Here is a 21,849-nt window from a genome sequence, read left to right as displayed (position 1 = left end):
ACCAGGCACAGGGTTGCTTCCGTCTCTCTAACACCCCCCCACCGCCTCTCTACCCTTGCCAGGATGGTACTGGCCATGCCCTTCTGGGTCTTTCCTCTACCTTCCTCCCTATGCTTACATACCCAGTTATATCCCCCACGGTTCATGATAATGCTAAAGATGGCGCTGGTAAGATGGCCAGCCCTGCCATCTTGTCTCCCTCACACGCCAGTTTTCCTGCCCTTGTACCTCAAAATGGCCACTTTCCCGCCTCTACCCCTTCTCTTCCTGCCATGCCCTGCTCCTCCTCCCTTTCCACTGCGTCGTTGGGTGTAACCGCGTTGGGCCCTTCCCCATCCACCGGGAAACTCCTCCCTGTTGTGGACCTCAGTCATGCCCCTTCCTACCAGAGCTCCACTCCTGATGTCACTCCAACCTCCAGTCCTCCCAACATGAGGACTGGAAGTCAGAATGGCGGCAACCGGAAGGAAGCCATCTTGGCTTCTTCAGATGCTCACAAGCAAGCCAGTACCGGTTGCCGGAAACGGCCATGCACTGTCATCAAGAGCCCCCCCAGGAGATGAGAGCAGTGAGCCCTCATATTCAGAATCTGAATGTGAAGACCACTGGGCCGAGGTACAAAGGGAAGCCACGTGGGCAGGAGACTCAGTCCTGTCTAAAACAAGATTAGCTTTCCCTTGGTATATAAGAAGAACAGGGCAGGGGCACTCATAAATGTGGATGCTAAATCTGAACCAGAGTGCCTGTAGTTATTGCAGGCCACATAGCTCTCAGGCCTGACTGAAGCCTAGCCTGGGAAATTCATGAGAAGGAATTAAAACAATTCTCAGAGATCCTAAACAGCTTTGCAGGTGTTGTTTTGCAGCTTCTTGTTTCTCCTTGCAGGAGACAGTCAGGGGGGGCAAGTGCCCCTGACCAATGATGGTGGTGTAGTACTTTGTTAACCAATAAGAGTTTCCTTTCTGTACTTTTCCACGTATCTGTCTATAAGACAGAGCTGAAGCAATAAACTAGGGAATTCTCCTGTTGTGACTCCCTTGAGAGTCCATTGTCGTTCTTCCTAGCCGTTCCCAATCGGAACGACATCTGGTGACCGCCCGATGTGATGCTACACCGACCCCTGAGGTCCGGTAACCCGACATAAACTGCAGCCGACCCCCGAGGTCAGAAAGCAACTGACGTGATCTGCTAATCCCCTGAGGGTAAGCAGCGAGCGGGAAAAAGCCAGCCCTTCCCCCTAGAGGGGTAAGTGGAATTCTCCCGGGCTTTCCAAGAGGAAGCTGGTTCTGGAAACCAACGGGATAGTGGAGCCCTGCCGGTGAGCGGGCTTGGAACGGCATATCTTGGTGAAGTAGAGCTCAAAATCCCCGGGTCCGAGCCGTTAGCGTGTGCTTAATTGCATTCGCGGAGCCGCCAAGATAAAGTCCTCATAATGAAGGACTGCACTTCAGCTGATGAACAGCTGGCCTACCTTGCATGGCAGGATGCCCTGCCCCGCATGGGACTCAGTGTTTCTGAAGATGCCATGCGTACTTTATTCCAGTGGGTGAAAGAGCAAGGTTTTGTTATAACTATGGACAATGCCTTTGATCTCGAACTTTGGCTGTCGATAGAGCACCATTTACGGTCAAAATTCATGAACGGAGATATCAGCGTGTGTAGCCTAGCAGCCACCTGGAGAGTGCTTTTTAAAGCGCTGAAACAGAGCCAGTCTGAGGACAGTGAAACCGGGATGAAAAACTTAGATGCCGGGAGTGCCTCCTTTGTACAAGATAAGGGACTGGGAGATGAAACCGTAGATGAGCTGCATAGTGCTCTTTTAGCTCTGCCCAGACCCTCGGAGGACTTTAGTGGCGAGCGAGAGCAACCCGCAGCCCAGAGATCTCCCTCTCCAGAGAGGTTTGAGCGGCCGCCATCCGCGGAGCTCGGCGCGCGGGCTTTGCCAACGGGAAAGCGGCAGGAAAGCAGAGACTGCCCGCCTCCGCCTGTGCCACCCGCAAAGCCTCCACCGGCGCCAAAAGCGCCACCGCCGGCCGCCGCAGAACCTGCTTTCTCCAGCGCCTTCGCGCTGTCCGAGCTTCTTCCTTCTGTGCCGCGAACAAAAGCGCAGACATCCCCGCTGCGGCCCGTCAGCGCGGCGGGGGAGGGGGAGAGAGTTGGCGCTCGGCTCCCCCGCGCCCGGCGCGCGGGCCACCGCCGCCGGAGAGTCCGAGCGCAGATCCAGAGCGCGGCGGGCCGCCGCCGCCGAGGCGGGGGGAGGGGAGGCAGCGGCCGCGTTCCCCCTGCGCCTGCCCGCCGCCACCAGCCGGGGTCCGGCCGGCCGCCGGCCGACCGCGGGCAGAGGAGCGGCGGGGAGAAGAAAAGCAGCAGCTTCGCTTTCCCCCTGCTCCTGCCCGCCGCCGCCGGCCGCGAGAACTCCGAAAAACCCGAACTCAAGCCCAGATCTGGGGCCAAGGCCAGGCCCGTGGCAAGCATCGCCCCCCCCGCGCGTCCGAAACACCGGCGAGAAAGCGCAGGCGGGGGGGGCCGGCGACCTCGCTCTCCCCGCGCGTGCGCGGGACGGCTCACCCTCACAGTCCCCCCGTGCTCCAGCGGAGAGGCGCGGGAGGGAAAGAGAGCGCTTGTTGTGCTCCGCTCCCAATCTGAACTCTAGCAGCAGCCCCCCCGCACCCATAAAGGTGGCGGGGGGAAAGAAAGACAGCGGCAGGCCCTCCACCAGGACCTTCTGCACCAACCCAAAGAAATACCTCGACGAAGTCTGTCAACTCCAGCGGCCTGAGCCGTGCCAAAGTCCTGCAGTCCCTGCGGGACCCAAAACTAACTCACTTTGTATTTTTTTTTTTTTTAATTTTGTGTTTACAGAACTGACAAACAGCTGTGAAGAGATGGTAACTTCAAATTCCCTAAACCTTTCTGAAATTCATGAACTACTGTTCAAACCTGATGGACAACAACAGCAACCATATAAACTTTATAAATCCCTCAAAAATCCCTCAATTGTATTTGAAAAAAAAAAAAAAAAAAAGCGGGATAAGAAGAGGGGATCAGATTGCATATAAATTGCATTGTGCATTGTTTTTATCACTTTGGTATTCTTTCAAACTACTCTATTGACATGTTAGACTGTCAATTCGAACAGACTAACAATGTTGTATATAGTTTTGTATAGTGTGTGTATTAATTCACTGAATTAGAAATATTAGACTCAACCATCAAATCCTTGCAAGGAGAACAAATCCTAAATACCAAAACATAAACCAAAATTCTAAATTAATTCTAAATCAGCATCCATTCCAATTTCTAGTAAAAGAAACCTCTTGTGCTGTGTTTGTTCCTTTTCCTGTAAGGGCCCAACAGGAAATTACAAACGCAGTACATTTTTATTTTTTTTCCTAAGCGAAAAAGGTGAATTGTGGATGCTAAATCTGAACCAGAGTGCCTGTAGTTATTGCAGGCCACATAGCTCTCAGGCCTGACTGAAGCCTAGCCTGGGAAATTCATGAGAAGGAATTAAAACAATTCTCAGAGATCCTAAACAGCTTTGCAGGTGTTGTTTTGCAGCTTCTTGTTTCTCCTTGCAGGAGACAGTCAGGGGGGGCAAGTGCCCCTGACCAATGATGGTGGTGTAGTACTTTGTTAACCAATAAGAGTTTCCTTTCTGTACTTTTCCACGTATCTGTCTATAAGACAGAGCTGAAGCAATAAACTAGGGAATTCTCCTGTTGTGACTCCCTTGAGAGTCCATTGTCGTTCTTCCTAGCCGTTCCCAATCGGAACGACACATAAACGTATGGGAGTCCCTACACTACAGGGATTTGCAGGTGCTGTGCAGCCACTGAGGAGCATAGTCAAGGCTCTCATTTTTTTAAACACTTACTGGAAGCCACCTTCGCAGCCCATGTCATGGTGTCCCATGACATTAAAAATATTATGAACTGTCTTCTCTCCCCATCAGAATATATGTTGTGGGAAAGGCAGTGGAAGAAACATTTTAAGCAATTAGCAGACGCATCATATATGAAAGATGCCAACAAACCTAATTTAACACTAGAGCAGTTGGCAGGAGAAAGTGACTTCCAGAAACCATGGGAACAGGCCTGAGAACTGCCCGAGGCAGCTCTCCATGATATTGCCAATGCTGCAAAGACATCTCTTCTTGTCACCCCAGGTAACAAGGTGCCAACGCTGTGTTTCACTAACATTAAGCAAGGGGCAAGTGAGTATTTCATTAAATATATAGACAAGCTGAAATTGCCATTGAAAAGCAAATAGAGTGCCCAAAGGCACAAAAAGAATTGTTGGTAAAAATAGCAATGGCCAATGCCAACATGGAATGTAAAGCAGTTTTACAGGCCCTCCCACTTGACCCTGAACCAACCATAGACCAAATGGTTGAAGCCTGCACCAAGCATGTCTCTACTTCTACCGAAAACACAGTAGCCCTTGCGGGTGCTAAAGGGGTGGCAGAAAGGATATCCGGTGCCTATGCAGCTGAAATGATAAAGGACTCAAGCTCAAGCCACTGTTTTAACTGCGGCAAGCCTGGACACTTTTTTAAGGATTGCCTCGAGAGACATTTTTTATAGCCACCCAACCACCAATGGTTACCCAGACCAAACTGGCGTTAAGGAAACGTCAATCAGAGCGTAGGACAGCCCCGTGCACTGACATCAAATCAGATGCTGCACCGCTCCATCCCTCCTGCAAAAACTACCATCCCGCCTCCATGGGGACTTAGGTCACAGGTGCAGTGTTTGCTTCAGCCCACGCAGGAGAAAATGCCAAACATACCATCCAACATTTTCTCCTTGTGTTTGCTACCCTGGGAGTCCCAGAACAAATAAAAACAGATCATGGGCCCGCTTACACCTCCCATAGACTGAGAGATTTCTTCAGCCAGTGCGGGGTGAAGCACGCCACAGGCATACCTCACTCTCCCACAGGGCAATCAATAGTGGAAAGGACACATCAGAACCTTAAAAGAGTCCTTGATCAGCAGTGGGGAGGAACAAAGATCATTCCTCCCATTGAGAGGCTCTGTAAGGCTCTGTATGTTATGAATTTTCTAAATTGTTCACCTACAGAGCCCGACCCCCCCCGTAGTATGGCACTTCTCTAATTTGACCCATGCCAAACTCACAGAGAGGTCACCAATGCTGATCAAGGATCCTGAGTCACAACAGACATCAGGACCTTTCCCATTGATTACCTGGGGGAGAGGGTATGCTTGTGTGTTAACACCATCTGGTCCTAGGTGGCTCCCAGGGAAAAAAATAAAACCATACCTAGGCCCTGCAAACCCTGTACTGGACACAGACATCTTAACGTCTCCTGAGACCCACACAGGTTCTCAAAAACAACAAGCCACCGCTGCCTGGAGACAGAGAAATTGCCAAAAGAAGTTGAAGCAGAGAACCACTCCAATCGTTACCAAATCTCAAATGAGACACCACATCACAGCCGAGACCATGCTGGATAAGTAGAGCTCCTGAAACTCCCTCCCCTTTCCCTTCCTGTTCCCTATGCTCCTTTCTCCTCAAAAACCTACCCTTTTATACAATTGCAATGCACCTTAATGCTGCTGCTGCTGGTGACAGGTCATGTGCCCCCTCTGCACAGAATGACCCCACCAGCAAACCACTACCTCAACCCATACCTGTTCTTTTTTTGTTTTAAAAGAAAAAAGGTGGAGCCCCTGCTCCAAACCCAGAAGTTAAACTTTTTATGTTCCATTATAGACCATGGGAGGCAGAACCATCTTTGAGTTCCTGACCCTCTCGATGCTTCTGGAAACATCAGTTGTGGATGCCTGGCTGGTAGCACAGCCCCAGGAGAAGGAATTTGACAGGTTGTACTGCTTTAACCTGTCCAACCATGGCGAGAGCATCTACACATGCATCCAGAAGACCAGCAACATGGTCCAGGAACTCAAGAAAAAGAAAAAGAGAAAAAGAGCCCCAATGGTTTGAGGACCTTTTTGGAAGTTGGGGACTCAGAGGGTGGGCTTCCTCCCTTTTAAAGAACATTTTCTAGATTTTCTTAATCATCATTATTTTACTTTGTATGTTTAGTTGTTGTAAAAGGTTGTTAGCGAGGTCTCTCATCTGGAAGATGCATTTTTATTAAATAAAGAAGGGAGTTGTGGGGGCCAAGGAATCGGCAAACAGATGAGTGCTGACGCTCCCCTGGAGAGCTTCATACTAGGCCAGGCACTTCCCTTCATAGTGAGAGAAATGTATCTCCCCGACACCCTTTCCTGTTTTCTGTTAAACTGTTGTACCCCATTGGTGCATTGTCATTCCACCCTGCTACTTGTATCCAAGTTTTCCCCGCCCCTCTTCTTCCCTATATATACTGTGGTATTTCCCCAGTTGAAGAGAGCTGCTGTCACTGGCTCCTTTCACTGAGGACTGTGTTATAATAAAGGCTATTTCTCAGTGGAATGCCATACAGCGCTCTAATCTCTCTCTCCGTGTCGCCTGCAAGCTGCCGCTGAGCAGAGATCATTCGCCGGGCAAGGGACGTGCCTGTGCCCTTGGGCTGTCCTTTTCAGGACAGCTTCTTCAGAGTAGTCGTGACACCCATGCCATTGACCCCACCATGGCAGCTACCATTCAGGAACACATAATCACGGAATGATTATATGAAGGTTCTTTATTAAAGAGCTCTGGGTATCAGGGGTACACATACCCAAATCTGACCGGACTTGGTTTCGAGCTGAACCTATTCTATACTCTATCGCTATATAACTTACATTTTCATTATTATTAAACTTACAATGTTATATTTTATACATTGATTCCAAGCATGGATTTCTCATGATTCCCCTCAAACCCTTAACATAGTTTCTCATGATTCTTTAAGCAACAGTTATATTATTTATCATATCTTGACTACACAGGTGCAGTTTCACATGATCTTAGCAAGCATGAGGCCTTCCCAGGGCCTTCTTTTCCCAGGGCTTGCCAAGCCTAACTTTCTTTCTAACTCCCCAAATTTTCTGTGGAAATCTTTTACTATCACTACTATAAGTGCTCTCTTCACCCAGGGGCTTGCAAAGCAACACCTAGAATGCTCCACATCCTATGCACAGCACAAGAAACTCGCTGCCAACAAGTTAGCAAGCATAAAGACATCAACTCTCAATTAAACATGGCAGAAAGAGGTTTGACAAAAGCACAGAGAGTGGCTGTTGTTAGAATTCCTTCAAGACTAACACACGTGGTCATGGCTGCATTTTCCCTAGCATTACATTTGTTTACAATCACATTAACTTTATAAAGAGTTTTAGGTTTCCACTGGGACTTTTTTAAAAAGTCTTTCTTTTCAGCCATATGAAGAAATGCTATTGTTTAAGGCAGTAAGGCGTAGACACAACATTTTATTCAAAACCTGTTTGCACAACTCAGATTACACTGACCTTGAAGTCACTGTGAAGAATGAAAACAAAGAAGGAGAATATCGCATGGGGCTGGAGCTTATCTGGCTCTATCACTTTGGCCTGCAACAGGAGTGGGTCACACCCCAGGAGCAGGATGACCTGAGGTGCGACTAGAGCACTTGCTCAATGGCTTTTTGGCTGTCAGTCTGCGCTCTGAGGAGACAAGGACAAGAGGGAGGTCTTTTGCATGGGATGATAAAGCATTTATTGCTCTGGGGAATCTTGGGGGCAAAAGACAGAAAATTGCGAGCATGCAGCAGCTGAAATAGGGAGGCGGTTCAAAGGGAGGGTATAAAGCATCAGCTGATCAGAGATATCCTGGAGAGGGTAAAAGGCAGGGTTCACAAAATCACAAAATCAAGCGGGGGAAAGTTGGGTCACATGGACTAATCAAGCGCTGAAGTTTAGGGGGTTTCCGAAGTGGAATTCCAAGCATGCGGTGGGCTTAAGACAGATTGACAGGAGACTCAGGGTAGATTGACAACATGGGGTGGGAGGGTCTCATTTGGACCAAACTATCAACTTGGGTAAGAACAGAATATACCATTAACATGAAACACAATGCAACATCTCCCCGTTTTCTGTTTAAGAAGGAGAGTTTTGGCATTGAGGAATAGATTCTGATCAGGGGAACACGTTTCTCCATGAGGATTGCTGTGTGGATACTGCTATATGATTGACTTCAATATGGTAAATATTAACTAAAAAAATCTGACATATCACTGAGAAAAAGAACAGTCAGGGATAATCTGACAGTCAATTAGGAGATCGGGTTTTCTAGTTCCTTGGTGCCAGTGCTTCCAGAGGGAAGCCACAGTTACATCTTTGGTGGACTGGACTGATGGTGGTACGGGCTTCAGGATGTGCGGTTTGACCCACTTTTGAGGGACCCATCTCAACCCGGAGGGCGTGGATATGCAAGCATATCCCTGATCCCAAGTGATTAACCCAAATGGGCCCTCTACTTTTGCTGTCTCAGGACTCTTTATTAAAACTGGGGGGTGTTCTCTCAATTTCAGCTGTGTGTTACTGCTGAGATGCCGAACAGGCGGGTTACAGTGTTCAAATAAGCGGTTTAGAAAATTTATGGTAAACAGTGCTTTACAAAGCTTAATCTGTGGTGGATCACTGGTGGTATTACTCTGCTGCTGCTCTAGAACTCTCTCGAGCGACTGATGGTTTTGCTCAATGATGGCTTGACCTGTAGGTGAATAAGGGATGCTTGTTTTATGGTTTACTCCCCATTTCTGCAGGAACTCCTGGAAGGCCTTGGAGGTATATGTGGGACCATTATCTGTTTTAATCTCTTTAGGGATCCCCAACACACAGAGAAGGCCTGCACTAAGTGTTTTTGTGCATCTGTGGTCTTCTCTCCTGTATGGGCAGAAGCATAGACTGCTCCAGAGAAAGTATCCACTGAAACATGAATATACCTCAGCCTGCCAAATTGCGGGACGTGAGTCACGTCCATCTGCCACACTTCACAGCTGTTGAGGCCTCTTGAATTTAACATCTTTAACATCTGTCTCCCATTTCTGAGTCTGAGGATCCTTCCAGGTCATCACTGACTTGTGGGATGCTCCAGATGCATCTGTGAAAACTGTCACAGCATTGAGTGGCCTCCAACTTTGTTTTTCCTTGGGGACTAATTTAAATGCTGAATTAAATAATTTATGTCCAGGTTTATGAATTGAAATTTGTCCTGGGTAGCTATCTGGAGCAAATTGGAGTGTGTCATTTTCCCTAAGTAACTGCTCCAGAACCACTTTTGTTAACTTACCTCATGTTGGGGTAAGTGGTAGATGGATGCATGTGAAGTCACACTCTGCCAGTTCTTGCATTCTTGCCCTGGCCTTCTGGATCAATTGAGCTACTAACTCTTGTGGCCTGGTGATACTTTTGGACTGCTGGTGACTGAGGAATACCCATTCTATGATCAAGAGCGGATCCCTCTGGCCCTAATCGCACTGAAAAATCAGGCCATGGAGGTGTGGCAGTCTTCCCAAAACAATAAACTTGAATGGCAAGTCTGGCAGGCAGCGATGAGCTTGTTTTGTTGCCATCACCTCTTGAGCTTTCTCCATAGCCAGCTTGGCCTCTTGGGTCAGGACCCTAGGAGAACTCAGCTCCTCTCCCCCTTTCAATAAACTGAAAAGGAGGGCTAGGTCTTCTGTTGTTAATCCCAGCCAGGGTCTGACCCAAGTTAAGGACCCACACAGCTGGTGGAGATCAGCTAAGGTTTTTGGGTTGTTTCTGATCATCAGTTTTTGAGGAGTAATGGTCCTCTTGCTAATTTGGAGCCCCAAATACCTCTAAGGGGGCAGCCGTTGAACTTTGTCCTTTTGGAGTTCAAATCCTGCAGCAATCAAAACATTGACAACTAGGTCAAGTGCACACTGTAGTCTATCATCATCGGGGGCACACTTGAGCACATCATCAATGTAGTGCAGGATGATGGTTTCTCTTGCTTTGGCACTGTCGTGCTTTTAAACCAATAACTAAGAAAATTACTTACTTCTTGCTGTGAGATATGGATTAGAACAAGAGCAAAACAGGCATACAGCTTAAAAGGGAAAAAAAAGAAAGTTTATTGACAAACTGCAACAACAAGAACACCAGAATAAACTTCCAGAAAAACCTTTCCATCCCCTATCTACCCACCACTTCCTCGTTCACATGACAACAGAGACAAAAATTCTGGAACTTTGATGGTTAAAACAGTCCCAATTCTTGCTAGTCTTTTTCACCAGTCTTTATAGAGAAACAGAAGTTTCTTCCTGTTAATTTATGGAGTTTCTCACAAGAAAACTATTTTTGTTATGGTTTTCTATTGCCCTAATGTTAGCTGCTCAGAGCTGCTATTATTAGAGTTCACTCCTCCCATTTTCACATCACTCTGAAGTATGTATGGGCCATGAGTCTAGAGATAGCATTTTTAAGGATAAGTTATTCAAAGGCAAAAACGTTTTCTTCATCTGTTTCTGTGAGCTTCACCAGAAAACAGTTTTCTCATTGCCTCTCAAGGCTTTTAATCTCCCAGCACTTCACTATACTATAATTACTCTTTACTCAAATTTACACTTTAAACACTATTCCTCTCTATATCCTGTATCATGAATTAAAGGAGTTCTTTTCAGGACTTCATTGTCCATCTCCATAGTTTTAACAGGGAGATATTTCAGCTTAATTAAAGCATCTTCTTAATTCTCTACCTTTCCTGAAGCTTCTTTTCTTTCCTGTCACTGGTAGTTTATGAAGTCTCTTTTCATGTTGATCTCTCTCTCTCTCTCTCTCTCTCTCTCTCTGGATAAAAAGATTAATCTGCAAGTCTCAACTGGGTAATGAAAGAGTTAACATCTTGCCCAGGCTTTTGTAGATGGTTCGAGGATCTCTGCCGAACAGGAGCTGGAGCCGTCTGCGATGGGAAGTTCCTCATGGCTGCTCTGGAGCGTGTAGTCGCTGCTCCAACCCGCTGCAAGTCCAGGGCCTCTCTCTTTCTTCACTGGGCAGTTTCTAGTGAATTAGTTACAGCAAAACCTACAGCCGAGCCAGAGATCGGCTCGGCCCGGCCCGGCCCGGGGAAAACCTTCCCCAGGCCCCCCCATTTCCCGGCCGGGAGACGGGGCAGGCCCGGCCCCATCCCCGCCCGGCCGCATGGCCTGGGCAGGGACGGGAGGCCTGGAGCTCCGCCACCCATCACAGCCAGAAAAACAAAGAGAACCCAGAGAGCTCTGCTTTTACATTTTAAGGTAGGGTTCACAAGTTGATCCCACTTTTCAATGGCCTAAACTGCTGTCAATTCCCAGCAATGACTGATAATTGGTCAGGAGAAAAGACTCCAAGCACTTCCCTGCAACTCCAACTCCCTTAAAGGTAAAGTAACTCCATGACAGGCACGCACTGGGGACAGCAATGAAGCAATGTACCACTGGCATATACTGGGACTGTTTTTCATGCCTTGAGGCAAGGTTCGCTAATGGTAGCGCTTCATTGGAATTTCTCGATTGATGGAGGGAACTGACAAGGCAAACCATGGGTCATCAGCAGGGTCAAGAGGAATCTGGAAGAAACAGTCTTTTATATCAACAACTGCCAAATTCCAATTTTGGGGGAGCATCGATGGGGAGGACATTCCTGGCTGAAGAGACCCCATGTTTTCAATGACTTTGTTAATTTCTCTAAGGTCCTGGATGAGTTGCCACTTGTCTTTTCCCGGCTTCCTGATAACAAAGACCAGGGAATTCCAAGGGCTGGTGGTTGGCACAATGTTGCCTTTTGCTAACTGCTCTTCTAGCAATTCATTGAGCGCCTTCAATTTTTGTTTATTCAGCAGCCACCGATCTACCCAGATTGGATGTTGTTTCCCAGTTCAGCTTCTGGGCAGGTCACTCATCAGCGGCCACTATGAAAAATCCTGTAGGGTTTTTGGGATTTCAATTTTTACTCTTCATTGGGACATAGTGTCTCTCCCCTACAGGGGAATTTTATAGTTCAAAACGAATGGGCGTAAGCTGGCCAATTGCCCATCCAGCCCTTTAATTTGGACGATGCTCTTAGATTGTTTGGCTAATTGGGCACCCCCAATGCCCTGTACTTTACCTATCACGGGTTGCAATTCCCAATGTGACGGCCATCTGGTGGTTGGGATGATTGTCACATCTGCCCATGTCCAACACTCCATCAAGGTGAAGGTAATCTTCACCTCGCCAGAGTCCACACCCCATCCAAGGCTTGTCTTCTCCAATGACTTCTGCCCAGTGGACATCTGGTGAAGAATTATCTACTGGCATTTCATTTGGCATCAGAATTGCCTGGGTGATGATTTGGCCTTGTGGCATAAAGAAGGGTGGGTGGACACAACGTGCCATGAGAATCAGTGCCTCTGGCTCTGATGTTATGATTGCCGGAGAGATTTCAATCTCTTGCTGTGTGCTTGGTGTCCCTGATAACGACATACTTACAGTCTAGTCCAGCAAATAAGTCTTTGTCAAGTGGGTCAACTGACACAAGCTACGAGTCATCCGTATTAAAGAATGTACTTTGTGTCACAACTAGCTTAAAGGGAGCTTGTGTCTTCCAAACCTTCTCTGGGTCCCCATTCTGACCTGCTTCATTTTTGTCTACATGCGAAGCAGGCCCACGCTTCCCATCTAGTTTTTTAGAAGCGGTTGTCCCCCTCCCCCCTGAGAACTTATTGGTTTATTTTGCAGAAGCTGCGTCTTTGGGAAAACTTTTGCTATGTGGCCCTCCTGCCTACAGTTAAAACACTGATAAGGCTGTTGGTGTATTTTTGGAATAGCAGCAGCAGCTGTTTTCTCCATTCTGTCTCATTTTCTTGAGGCTCTGGGATGATGGCTCTCTTTGTGCAGGCTTCGATGATCAAGTCGAGGGTTGGTGGTGGCTCAAAAGGTAGACCCAGGATGATCCTCTTACAGATGTCATTAGCATTTGCTTGGGCCACTTCCATTATTAGCTGTTCCTGTAGTTGCCAACTCTCACCGGCCTCTCTACTTCGACTCGGAGCCTTTCAACAAAATCTATAAAAGCCTCAAAGGGAAACTGTTTAATATTCACATAACTTTGCTTACGTTCTTTGGTGGGCATAAGGATAAAGACCTTCTCTGCAGCTCTCTTTACCTGTTCCAACACAGGCTGCAGTATTTTTTCAGCCTGAGTTCTAGCTTGTGACTAACCCCCTTCACCACACAAGAGGTCCATTGAGATATTTTGTTGTTGTCTGCATCAATGGCACAGTCAGGGCTTTGCAAGAGCTCAGGAAAGAGTTCTCGTAATAATCTCCATGTCCTCTCCCACAACAGATGCTCTGTTTGGATTAGGAGATGTGCAAACAAATCCCTGATATCGTCAGGAACTAGTGTGTTTGAGGAAAACGTGTCCTTTAAAAGACCTTTAAAATATTCACTTTTTCTCCCAAACTCCTTCTGAGCCTTGCAAAGCTCCTCTTTATGCAGATAATCAAGATTGCCACTCAGGGGTTCCTCTTGTTTGGGTATAGGTAAACAGGTGCAGCGAACGGGATGGTCTCCAGTTCCAGGTTTTGCATTTTGGGCTCATGGCTTTCAGTTCCCATGCCATCATGGGAATTTGAAGCTGGAAGAGGATGAGAGCTGCCAGAGAAGGAGGAGGGAGCAGGGGTAGGACAGCAATTGGAATGGGAGCTGCTGTTCCCAGGTCACATCATGGGAACAAATGATATCATGGGAATGGGAGGCGGAGACAGTGGAAAGGAAGAGGGGTTGCCTGGGGAAGGGGCTGAGTTTGGGGAGAGGGGAGGAGAAGGAGGGGCATGGGTAGGGGTAGGGTCAGGGGATAAGAAGAGGTTGGAAAGAACCTCTTCTGAAAGGCATTCTGGGAAGAAGAAGCACAAGGTGGGGGCCGAGCCATGTGGCTTCCACCATCTTGTGTCTCTTGAGAGTCATTCTGAGGGGCAGGAGAGGACTCAGGGAAAACTTGGGAATTTCCTTTGTGGGCATTCACTTGAACTGGAGGATTAACAACTGGGAAAGAGGGGTTTAGGAAAGGGTCCTTGACAGCATGACCATTGCTCTCAAGGCAAGGGTACTGAGAAGTCTGTGGGAGGCCAGGGAGTTGGTAGCTCTCCTGTGCAGTTTGCCTGGCACAGTCTTCCTGATGCAAGGGACAAGGATTTTGGATCAGGGGACAAGGGTTTTGGATCTGAGTGGGTTAGTTTGAGCCTTTACTTTCTTTTCTTCAACTATCACTGATCGAATTAGCACAATGAAAAGAATTTAGCAACTGATGTATCACCTTTATTTGTCAAGGCTGTTAATTTGCTTCCAGCTATATCCCAGAAGGGGATGCTTGGTATTTCCTCTGGGGATACCCTTGGAAAGTGGAGGAAAAGCCATTGAACAAACTTTTTTAACAACCCTTTTGAAAACTTTCCTTTCCCATCCTCCAGGGTACCCAAAATTTGAAAATAGGTTCCTCTCTACTGTGCTGACAATTTCACACCCATTTTCCTTGATGTTAAGCTGCCGGCACAGCAAAAATACACCCTTCTCTGCAGCAAAAGAAACAACAAGCTCAAGATAAAAGATCCAGGGCCAGTCTCAGGACAGGGTGCTTTCCGCAGGCAACTATCATGGCCTGTAGGTTCGTGGCCACCCCCTCCACCACTCCCGGGGAGCAGTGCACCCTTCCCACAATTTGTGAGCACCCTCAGCCTAACTTGGGGTATACTCATCCTCCTTTGGTCCACTGGACAGGGGCTGCAGGGAAGTCCTCCTCAGGGAAGTGGTCCTCTGGATGCTAGAGGGTTATCACTTCCTCCCCACAAGAGCCACAGGAGAAAAACCACTCTGCTGCACTCAGAGGCAGCTGAGGGCCAGAACTTCTTGGATAAAATCCACAGTTCATCTGTGGGATCTGTTCACAGGGCCCCACATTAGGCGCCAGCTATCGCATCGGGCTGGAGGTCTGTCACTTTGGCCTGCAACAGGAGTGGGTCACACCCAGGAGCAGGATGACCCAAGATGCGACTAGAGCACTTGCTCAATGGCTTTTTGGCTGTCAGTCTGCGCTCTGAGGAGACAAGGACAGGAGGGAGGTCTTTTGCATGGGATAATAAAGCATTTATTGCTCTGGGGAATCTTGGGGACAAAAGACAGAAAATGCAAGCATGCAACAGCTGAAATAGGGAGGCAGTTCAAAAGGAGCGTACAAAGCATCAGCTGATCAGAGATATCCTGGAGAGGGTAAAAGGCAGGGTTCACAAAATCATCATCCAATGTGGAGGTAGTGGGGGAAAGTTGGGTCACATGGACTAATCAAGCGCTGAAGTTTAGGGGGTTTCCGAAGTGGAATTCCAAGCATGCGGTGGGCTTAAGACAGATTGACAGGAGACTCAGGGTAGATTGACAACATGGGGTGGGAGGGTCTCATTTGGACCAAACTATCAACTTGGGTAAGAACAGAACATACCATTAACAAGAAACACACTACAACACAATACACTAGCCAACAGCAGTTTTACTTAAGCTGCGTGAACCCTGAAAGAACCCTATAAGAATGTACTGAGTTATGCAATAAATGAAGTTCACTTTTACCTCTATGAGGACTCCGTGAATATTCCAAGTGGTTTTCCTTTAGTAAGGTAGGATGACTTTCCCTCAGTATTCTTAGTTCAGGAGAACTAAAATTAGTAGAAATATTGTCTGGAGTGGTGCAGCTCCCTGAGGAAGCAGTGTGGGCCATGCAACATAGTGAGTGTGGTACACAGGAAGAGCTAAGTGAGGGTCAAATTACTCCTTACCTTTGAACTGTTACAGCCTGGAAAAAACAAACTTTCTAAATAATTTCTAAGCTTCCCCGTGAAAAACAAGTTTCGCTATTTAAAGTTTTTTTTAATAAGTTGAATGAGAGATAAAAGGGACAATATCCAGGCTGTGGTGTTCGGCAATATGCCAAAACCACACAATTTGCTTAAGGCAATGTTCTTATATACTGTTACATTACAGGAGTTATGTGCATATTCATGAGAGTTTATACATTTTTCAAACATACCTGTGAGTTTAGATGTTCCAGGAATTTCTTTTGCTTGGTTTTAACCTTTGACTTGTCTTCATGCCATCCTGTAGATTAAATCAATATATTTTATTTCTTCTTGTGGTTCTATCCTGTTGTTTTTACACTACCTGCTAACAAAGAGTCAGTAAATTCTTCTTGGTGTTCTGGTTTTTGTCACTGTTCTCTTATCATTCACATAGGATAATCCACCAATGTGAGAATCCACCTAATTATCTTACACCATTTTCTGAGTGGTGCATTTTAATATCACAGTCTCTATTTTAATATTACGCTATGGCTTAAGCTATATTTATCACACTGCTCTTTATATAAGCTATATGGTGCATACATAAACTCACCGGTTATACTATACCAAAAAGCAGTTAAAAGAAAATTGTACCATATCAATATATTTGTGACTAATAATAATATGCAAAAGCTAATACATAAATACAAAAGCCAATACTATATTGTCATTTATAACTTTCCCTATCTATGTAGTCACAGTACATTAGCAGACAATAGTGAAATCTTTTGTTTTGGACTCCTTGTAGTCTCTACTTCAGCTTGCTTTCATGATTCCTATCCTAATGCAAACAGAGCAATCTGTTGCTGAAATTTGGCAAAGGCAGGCAGATATAAGACAGGCTCCCATTCTGTCCCCTGAGTACATCTACATAAAGGAAGAAAATAATTTTGGAAGTCTACTGCTTTTACAATAGATATTAGATTTGCCCTCCTATTCCACCATTTGTTTTCCCATACTAGTGAGGAAAATACATAATGCCTCAGAATTTAAAAAGCCCCCAAAAACAAAAAACAAAACAACTACAACAAAACCCCCATAAAAGACCTGTCACCATTGCTGCTGCTGAATAATTAACATTTTAACCTAAGATGTATGTACCAGCATTAGTTTTGAATTTTCAGATTATTCCCCGATTGGATCTTACCAGCATCAGGTAGACAGCTTTTAGTCCACTTTCCCACTACCTGCTAAACGTTAGTTGAAGAAATAAAGGAAAAAAGTCAGCATTACTTTCAGACATCCACAATTTCTTGGCAGGGTGCTTGTACTGCATGAACTTTTCTGACATCAGAAACTGAATCATGACAAGGTCTCTTAAGAGTCAGTGTGTGCTTCTGGGATGGATTTTCATAATGCTTAAAAATCATTTATTGCTTACTGTCTTTTAAATCTTTCTCCTCAATGAACCATATAAAAAATATATTTTATCGAGGCTTGAAAACAAGCCTTGAGGAAGCCTTGCAAACAAGGCCTAGAAAATGTGGTTACTGAGGTTTTTACTTGAGTTTTGGTAGGGGTGTTAACAGATTACTTGAAGGGAGGTTTGAAAAAGGGCCAAATTCACCTGTGCATGTCCTCCTCTGGACTACCAGAAGAACCCTGACTAGGGAATACAGAACAAAATCAGTTTCATGTCCAGCAGTTCCACAGGAAGTTACACTCTTTTGGGACATTGAGCAATTCAATTTTAATTTACTCTGAACCAAGCACCTAATCAAACCAGGTGACACTATAGTATGTTCAAGTTGCCTCTGGCAGCGTACATTTTATTTCAGCCTAAATCAGCTTCAAACTTGGTGGCAGAAAATCAAGAGTAGCTTAGTCATAATTCAACGAGTTTTAAAAGTTTCTCCAAACTTCAGATAGATTGTTTTTGTGTTTCAATCATTATAATAAGTAACAGAATACAGATTACATAGTGACTAGGTTTATAATAGTAATTCAGATAATAAAATACCCACTACATCATGCTCAAAGCAGTATTTATTAAAGAGAGCATCAAGGTAAGTCAATGCATAATGAAGTTTCCATCCTACAAATATGTAAACAAGTTGACAGCAAGTTATTACTATAATATAAAAATTAAAGCTTACATTGCATTTTTTTAAAGCTACTACCTTCAGTCCAAATGTATATTCTGTGGTTTGTAGCATTTAACAGTATAGGTTCTTGAAAAATGTTAAAGTATTGCCTTTGCACATACATTTTTGTAGAAAAAATACCTTAAAATACCAACTTCCCATTAATAAAAGCAACACCAAAAGTAAAACATATTTTTGTCATGAACAGTACGTTGAATGCGTCCAGAATTTTCTCCACCATTCTCTTTTACTAAGTTATCTTCTATTTTAAAATTCATTATATTTTGCAAAATGTATGTTGGATATTATTTGGTTAGTTTCACATAGCAAAGGAATTAGCAATATTGGCAATTACATTGTAATCAAAGTCCAGCCTAAGCTTATTTGCAGCTGAGGCCACCAATTTAATCCTCATCTCAGACTGGGTATTTTAGAAGTACAGTAGGCTCTTGCTAAGAAAGCTGTCAGTTCAGATATATTTTGGAAAAGCTTCAAACCTTTATATGATTTAAATGGAAATACATATTCTCCTTTAAAACACTTTTAAACCCCAAGTTTTTGTTTAATTACACCAGCAGTCCTGTTGGTGGCAGTCAGTCAGTTCTCAGAAAACACTTTTTTCAGAAGATTAGATAATTTGGCATGAACTACATTTTACATTCCAAATCCACAATGAATAATAAACATCAATTTTTAACATTTTTTTCAGGAAGTTTCCTGTAAGAGCTAGACAGATGACTTCTGCAGTTGCTAAGGCAAGAAAAGTTTGAAAATTTCCTGTAACTAAAGTTAAAAGATTGTAATATTTCAAACCCAAACTAAACTAAATTCAGTAAGGAGAACTATGTATCACTGGGACGAAAGCTAATCATGCCATTGTGTGCCATTGTTAGCATCAGCTAACAATAAACAGTAAGAGGAAAAAAATTAAGATAATCCAGTGAACAAGTTTGAGGATGAATTCAAAGATCAAAATCAGTCTGAGATATAAAAAGAAAATATTTTTAGAGTTGGCTATTAAGAATGAAGACAACAGCTAGGAAAACATTGAAGATTTGATCATGTAAGATCTGAAAGAAGTACATTTTTATGCAAACAGTAATGAATATTAATAACACTGCCAGCTTTCCTAATTCCATGCAAGTTCCAGATAGAGGAGTATTTATTTAGTCTTTATCACTACTGAGCTGGCAAGTTAAGTCTGCCAGAAGTTACAGCCTCAGGTACATAGAGACACATAGAGCAACTTCCTGACAAGAGTGTGGTAGAGCCTAAAATACTTCAATGATCTCTAGTCCTAGAGATGGGGTAAAAACACAACTCCCCAAACAGGATCTACATGAACTTGTAAGAGGAACTGTAATTCTGAAAAAATGGCTTACCCTACTCCTTCATGCAGGATTATGACTTGTAGAAAGAGGATCTTTTTTTGCAATGCTTGCTGGTAAAACAAGCATGATTAGTTACAGAAAAATGTGTCAGCAAATGCTCAACTATACAGTAAGAGTGTCCATCTCAGGCCCTGGTTAGTCTACTATTCAGAGACTGGTGAGATGCAAATACAAGAGCTCTAGGTTCCTTAATTTCTTATGTACCTTAACATACAGACAAGCCTCAGGGAAACAGATGAGAAACACAAACACTCCTGGGGCAGAATTCCCACACTCCCAGGGAGGTTTTTTTTTTGATCACTCCTTGCCTACAGCTCCTTAGAAAAGCTGGTACAGCTAACTAGGTACAGTTTTGTTTAGGGGATGGGAGTTTTGCACTGTACTCATTTGGGAGACAGCAGCCTTCCTGTCTTCTGGTATCAAACTGTGTTTCTGAGTTAAGTATTACAAACTTCATCCTTTTAATCACACATGGCCTACTGGGACTTCTCTCTAAAGCACCGAGGTTCCTCAGAGATGCTCTAAGTGCTGTTGCATTTTGAGCACAGCTTTGCACATGGCTTGCAGACATTTCCCACAGCTAGAGAGCAACAACACCAACAGCAGATGATTGTCAATACCTGGGGGAAGGTCTGAGGATTGAAGTCAGAGATCGAAGGATATGAGGAATCCATGCTATGTTCTCTTTGAGGCAAGTAACAAGGTCTGTCCCAAAGATACATAATAAAGTACTATCTGCAAGAAATGGGTTGTTTCTCCCTAAAGCCACAGTAGAAATATAGTCACACAGAAAATTAGAATCAGTCTAATTCTCAGAACTGCAGAAAATAATACCAAAGGTGACCTAAAAAAGTAATTTTGACAAATCACTGCATTGAAAGTCATTTCAAAATTAATCTCTGTGTAGATATGCCATGGGATTCTAGGTTATAAAATGATTGACTAAATCAACTAGATCTTTAGAAGGAGCTATTTATATGCAAATATTTTAGTAATAACTTTAGCAATAAAAAAAAAGTACTACACAGACCATCTTAGAATCCACATATAGTATGAAATATACACTCATACATGTTCTAAAGTACATATATATAAAAATATATTTTTTCTTAAAGCAATGCAGAGAAAAACTAAACCAGGGCCTGACTAACCTATCATATATGACTTTACGGCAGCATGACTTGAACACACAGCTCATGGGCTGATAAGATCCCTGAGGTGCATCACTGGAATTGCTACAAGTTTTACTTACCACAATTTTAACCAAAATCTGACTTAAATCATGTTATATCTCTTTAGATGGAGGAAGACAGACACGAACAAAACAACCCACAAACAAAAAAAAAAAAAACCAAAGCCCCAAAACCACAAAACCTACACAGCTCAGTAATACATAGAAAGGCACCTGATAATATCATTAGTAGCAGATATCTACAGCATCCTAAGTGTACTTAAGGAATCAAGATGAATTTTAAAAATATCATGAAATACAAGAATTGCTGGCATTCAAAATGTAACTCTAGCCTATGTAGCAAGTCACTAAAATGATGTGCAGTTGTAAATCATTAAGTGTGCAAAACTATACAGTTTTGCATAAAGTGCTGTATGTACCCCAGTTTGCTAAGCTTGGCAATATGACACAAAATGATGAAGTTAAGGATGTATCTTACCTACCTCATCTTTCCTTTTCCTTTCCCACCATCACCCACTGTCCTTTAAACTGTACATTTAAAAATTACACAAAGACCTTTTCAGGAATTGTAGTTCAGAAAAATGTTTCAAGTATATTTATCTTTCAGTGTAAACTTGGGGACACTATGGTTCAATTTTCACAAGCTCTACATACTTACAGCTTCTCTTAATTCAATTTGATTTGCAATTATTTCAACCTGTTCAATACCTCTGGCAAAGGAGTATTTCCTATTACTCATTTTACTCCTATTTAAGGAGTGCTGAAATCCATGCTGTAACTTGTCCAGATTTAAATCTAAACATGACACAATTATAGAAAAACAGAGTAATACTTTATCTGATCACTTGGGCTCACAAAACCAAGTCCTACCATATCTGTTCATACAGACTCATTCTAGGCATTGTACACAGATCTTTAACACTTGAATTCAAGTTACTATAGTACAGCAGTTTCTCTTGCAGGAATTGTGCAGTACACTTAAAAGTATACAACGGGTCTCTTCTTTACTCTGTATTTTAGTGATCCGTATCGTATCTGAGGGGAAAAACAAAATTATAATGAAGTACTAAGTCACATGAAATGGAAATATAATTCAGCTCCCCACTAAACCTATTTAGCAAATGTCTTGCAATGTGCTTTGGACACCCGGTTTCACTAAGAGAATCTACCTATGACTGAATAAGATAAAGTTTCAACAGAATTGGGCAAGAAGAGTAAGTATCAATAGTTTTCCTGGAATGACCCAAAAACTTTTATGAGACTTCACAGAGATTTATACTGGAGTATCTTTAAATTTTGTGATGCATGCACTAGGATGCTAAGTAGGATCTTCTCTTTGTAGATCACAAAGAGTCAGGCTGTTTGTCTATGGCAACTAAAAATTT

General features: G+C 44.1%; 1 protein-coding gene across 1 annotated transcript in view; it reads right to left on the bottom strand.

Annotated features, from left to right (window-relative positions):
* Nucleotides 1–15,436: 15,436 nt before the first annotated feature.
* Nucleotides 15,437–21,849, bottom strand: part of LOC147650762 (receptor expression-enhancing protein 3-like) — a 28,551-nt gene continuing 22,138 nt past the window's right edge. Inside the window, exon 8 of the mRNA XM_086848859.1 lies at nucleotides 15,437–21,499. Within this exon, the coding sequence (XP_086704985.1) occupies nucleotides 21,443–21,499 (57 nt within the window). The 3' untranslated portion in view covers nucleotides 15,437–21,442. The remainder of the gene's footprint in view (nucleotides 21,500–21,849) is intronic.

The sequence above is a fragment of the Cyanistes caeruleus genome, chromosome 13 (assembly GCF_971803275.1).
Source record: "Cyanistes caeruleus chromosome 13, bCyaCae1.hap1.1, whole genome shotgun sequence".
In the NCBI taxonomy this organism is placed as follows: domain Eukaryota; kingdom Metazoa; phylum Chordata; class Aves; order Passeriformes; family Paridae; genus Cyanistes; species Cyanistes caeruleus.
Note: the sequence above shows the minus strand (reverse complement) of the source record. Positions and strands in the feature narration are given on the sequence as shown.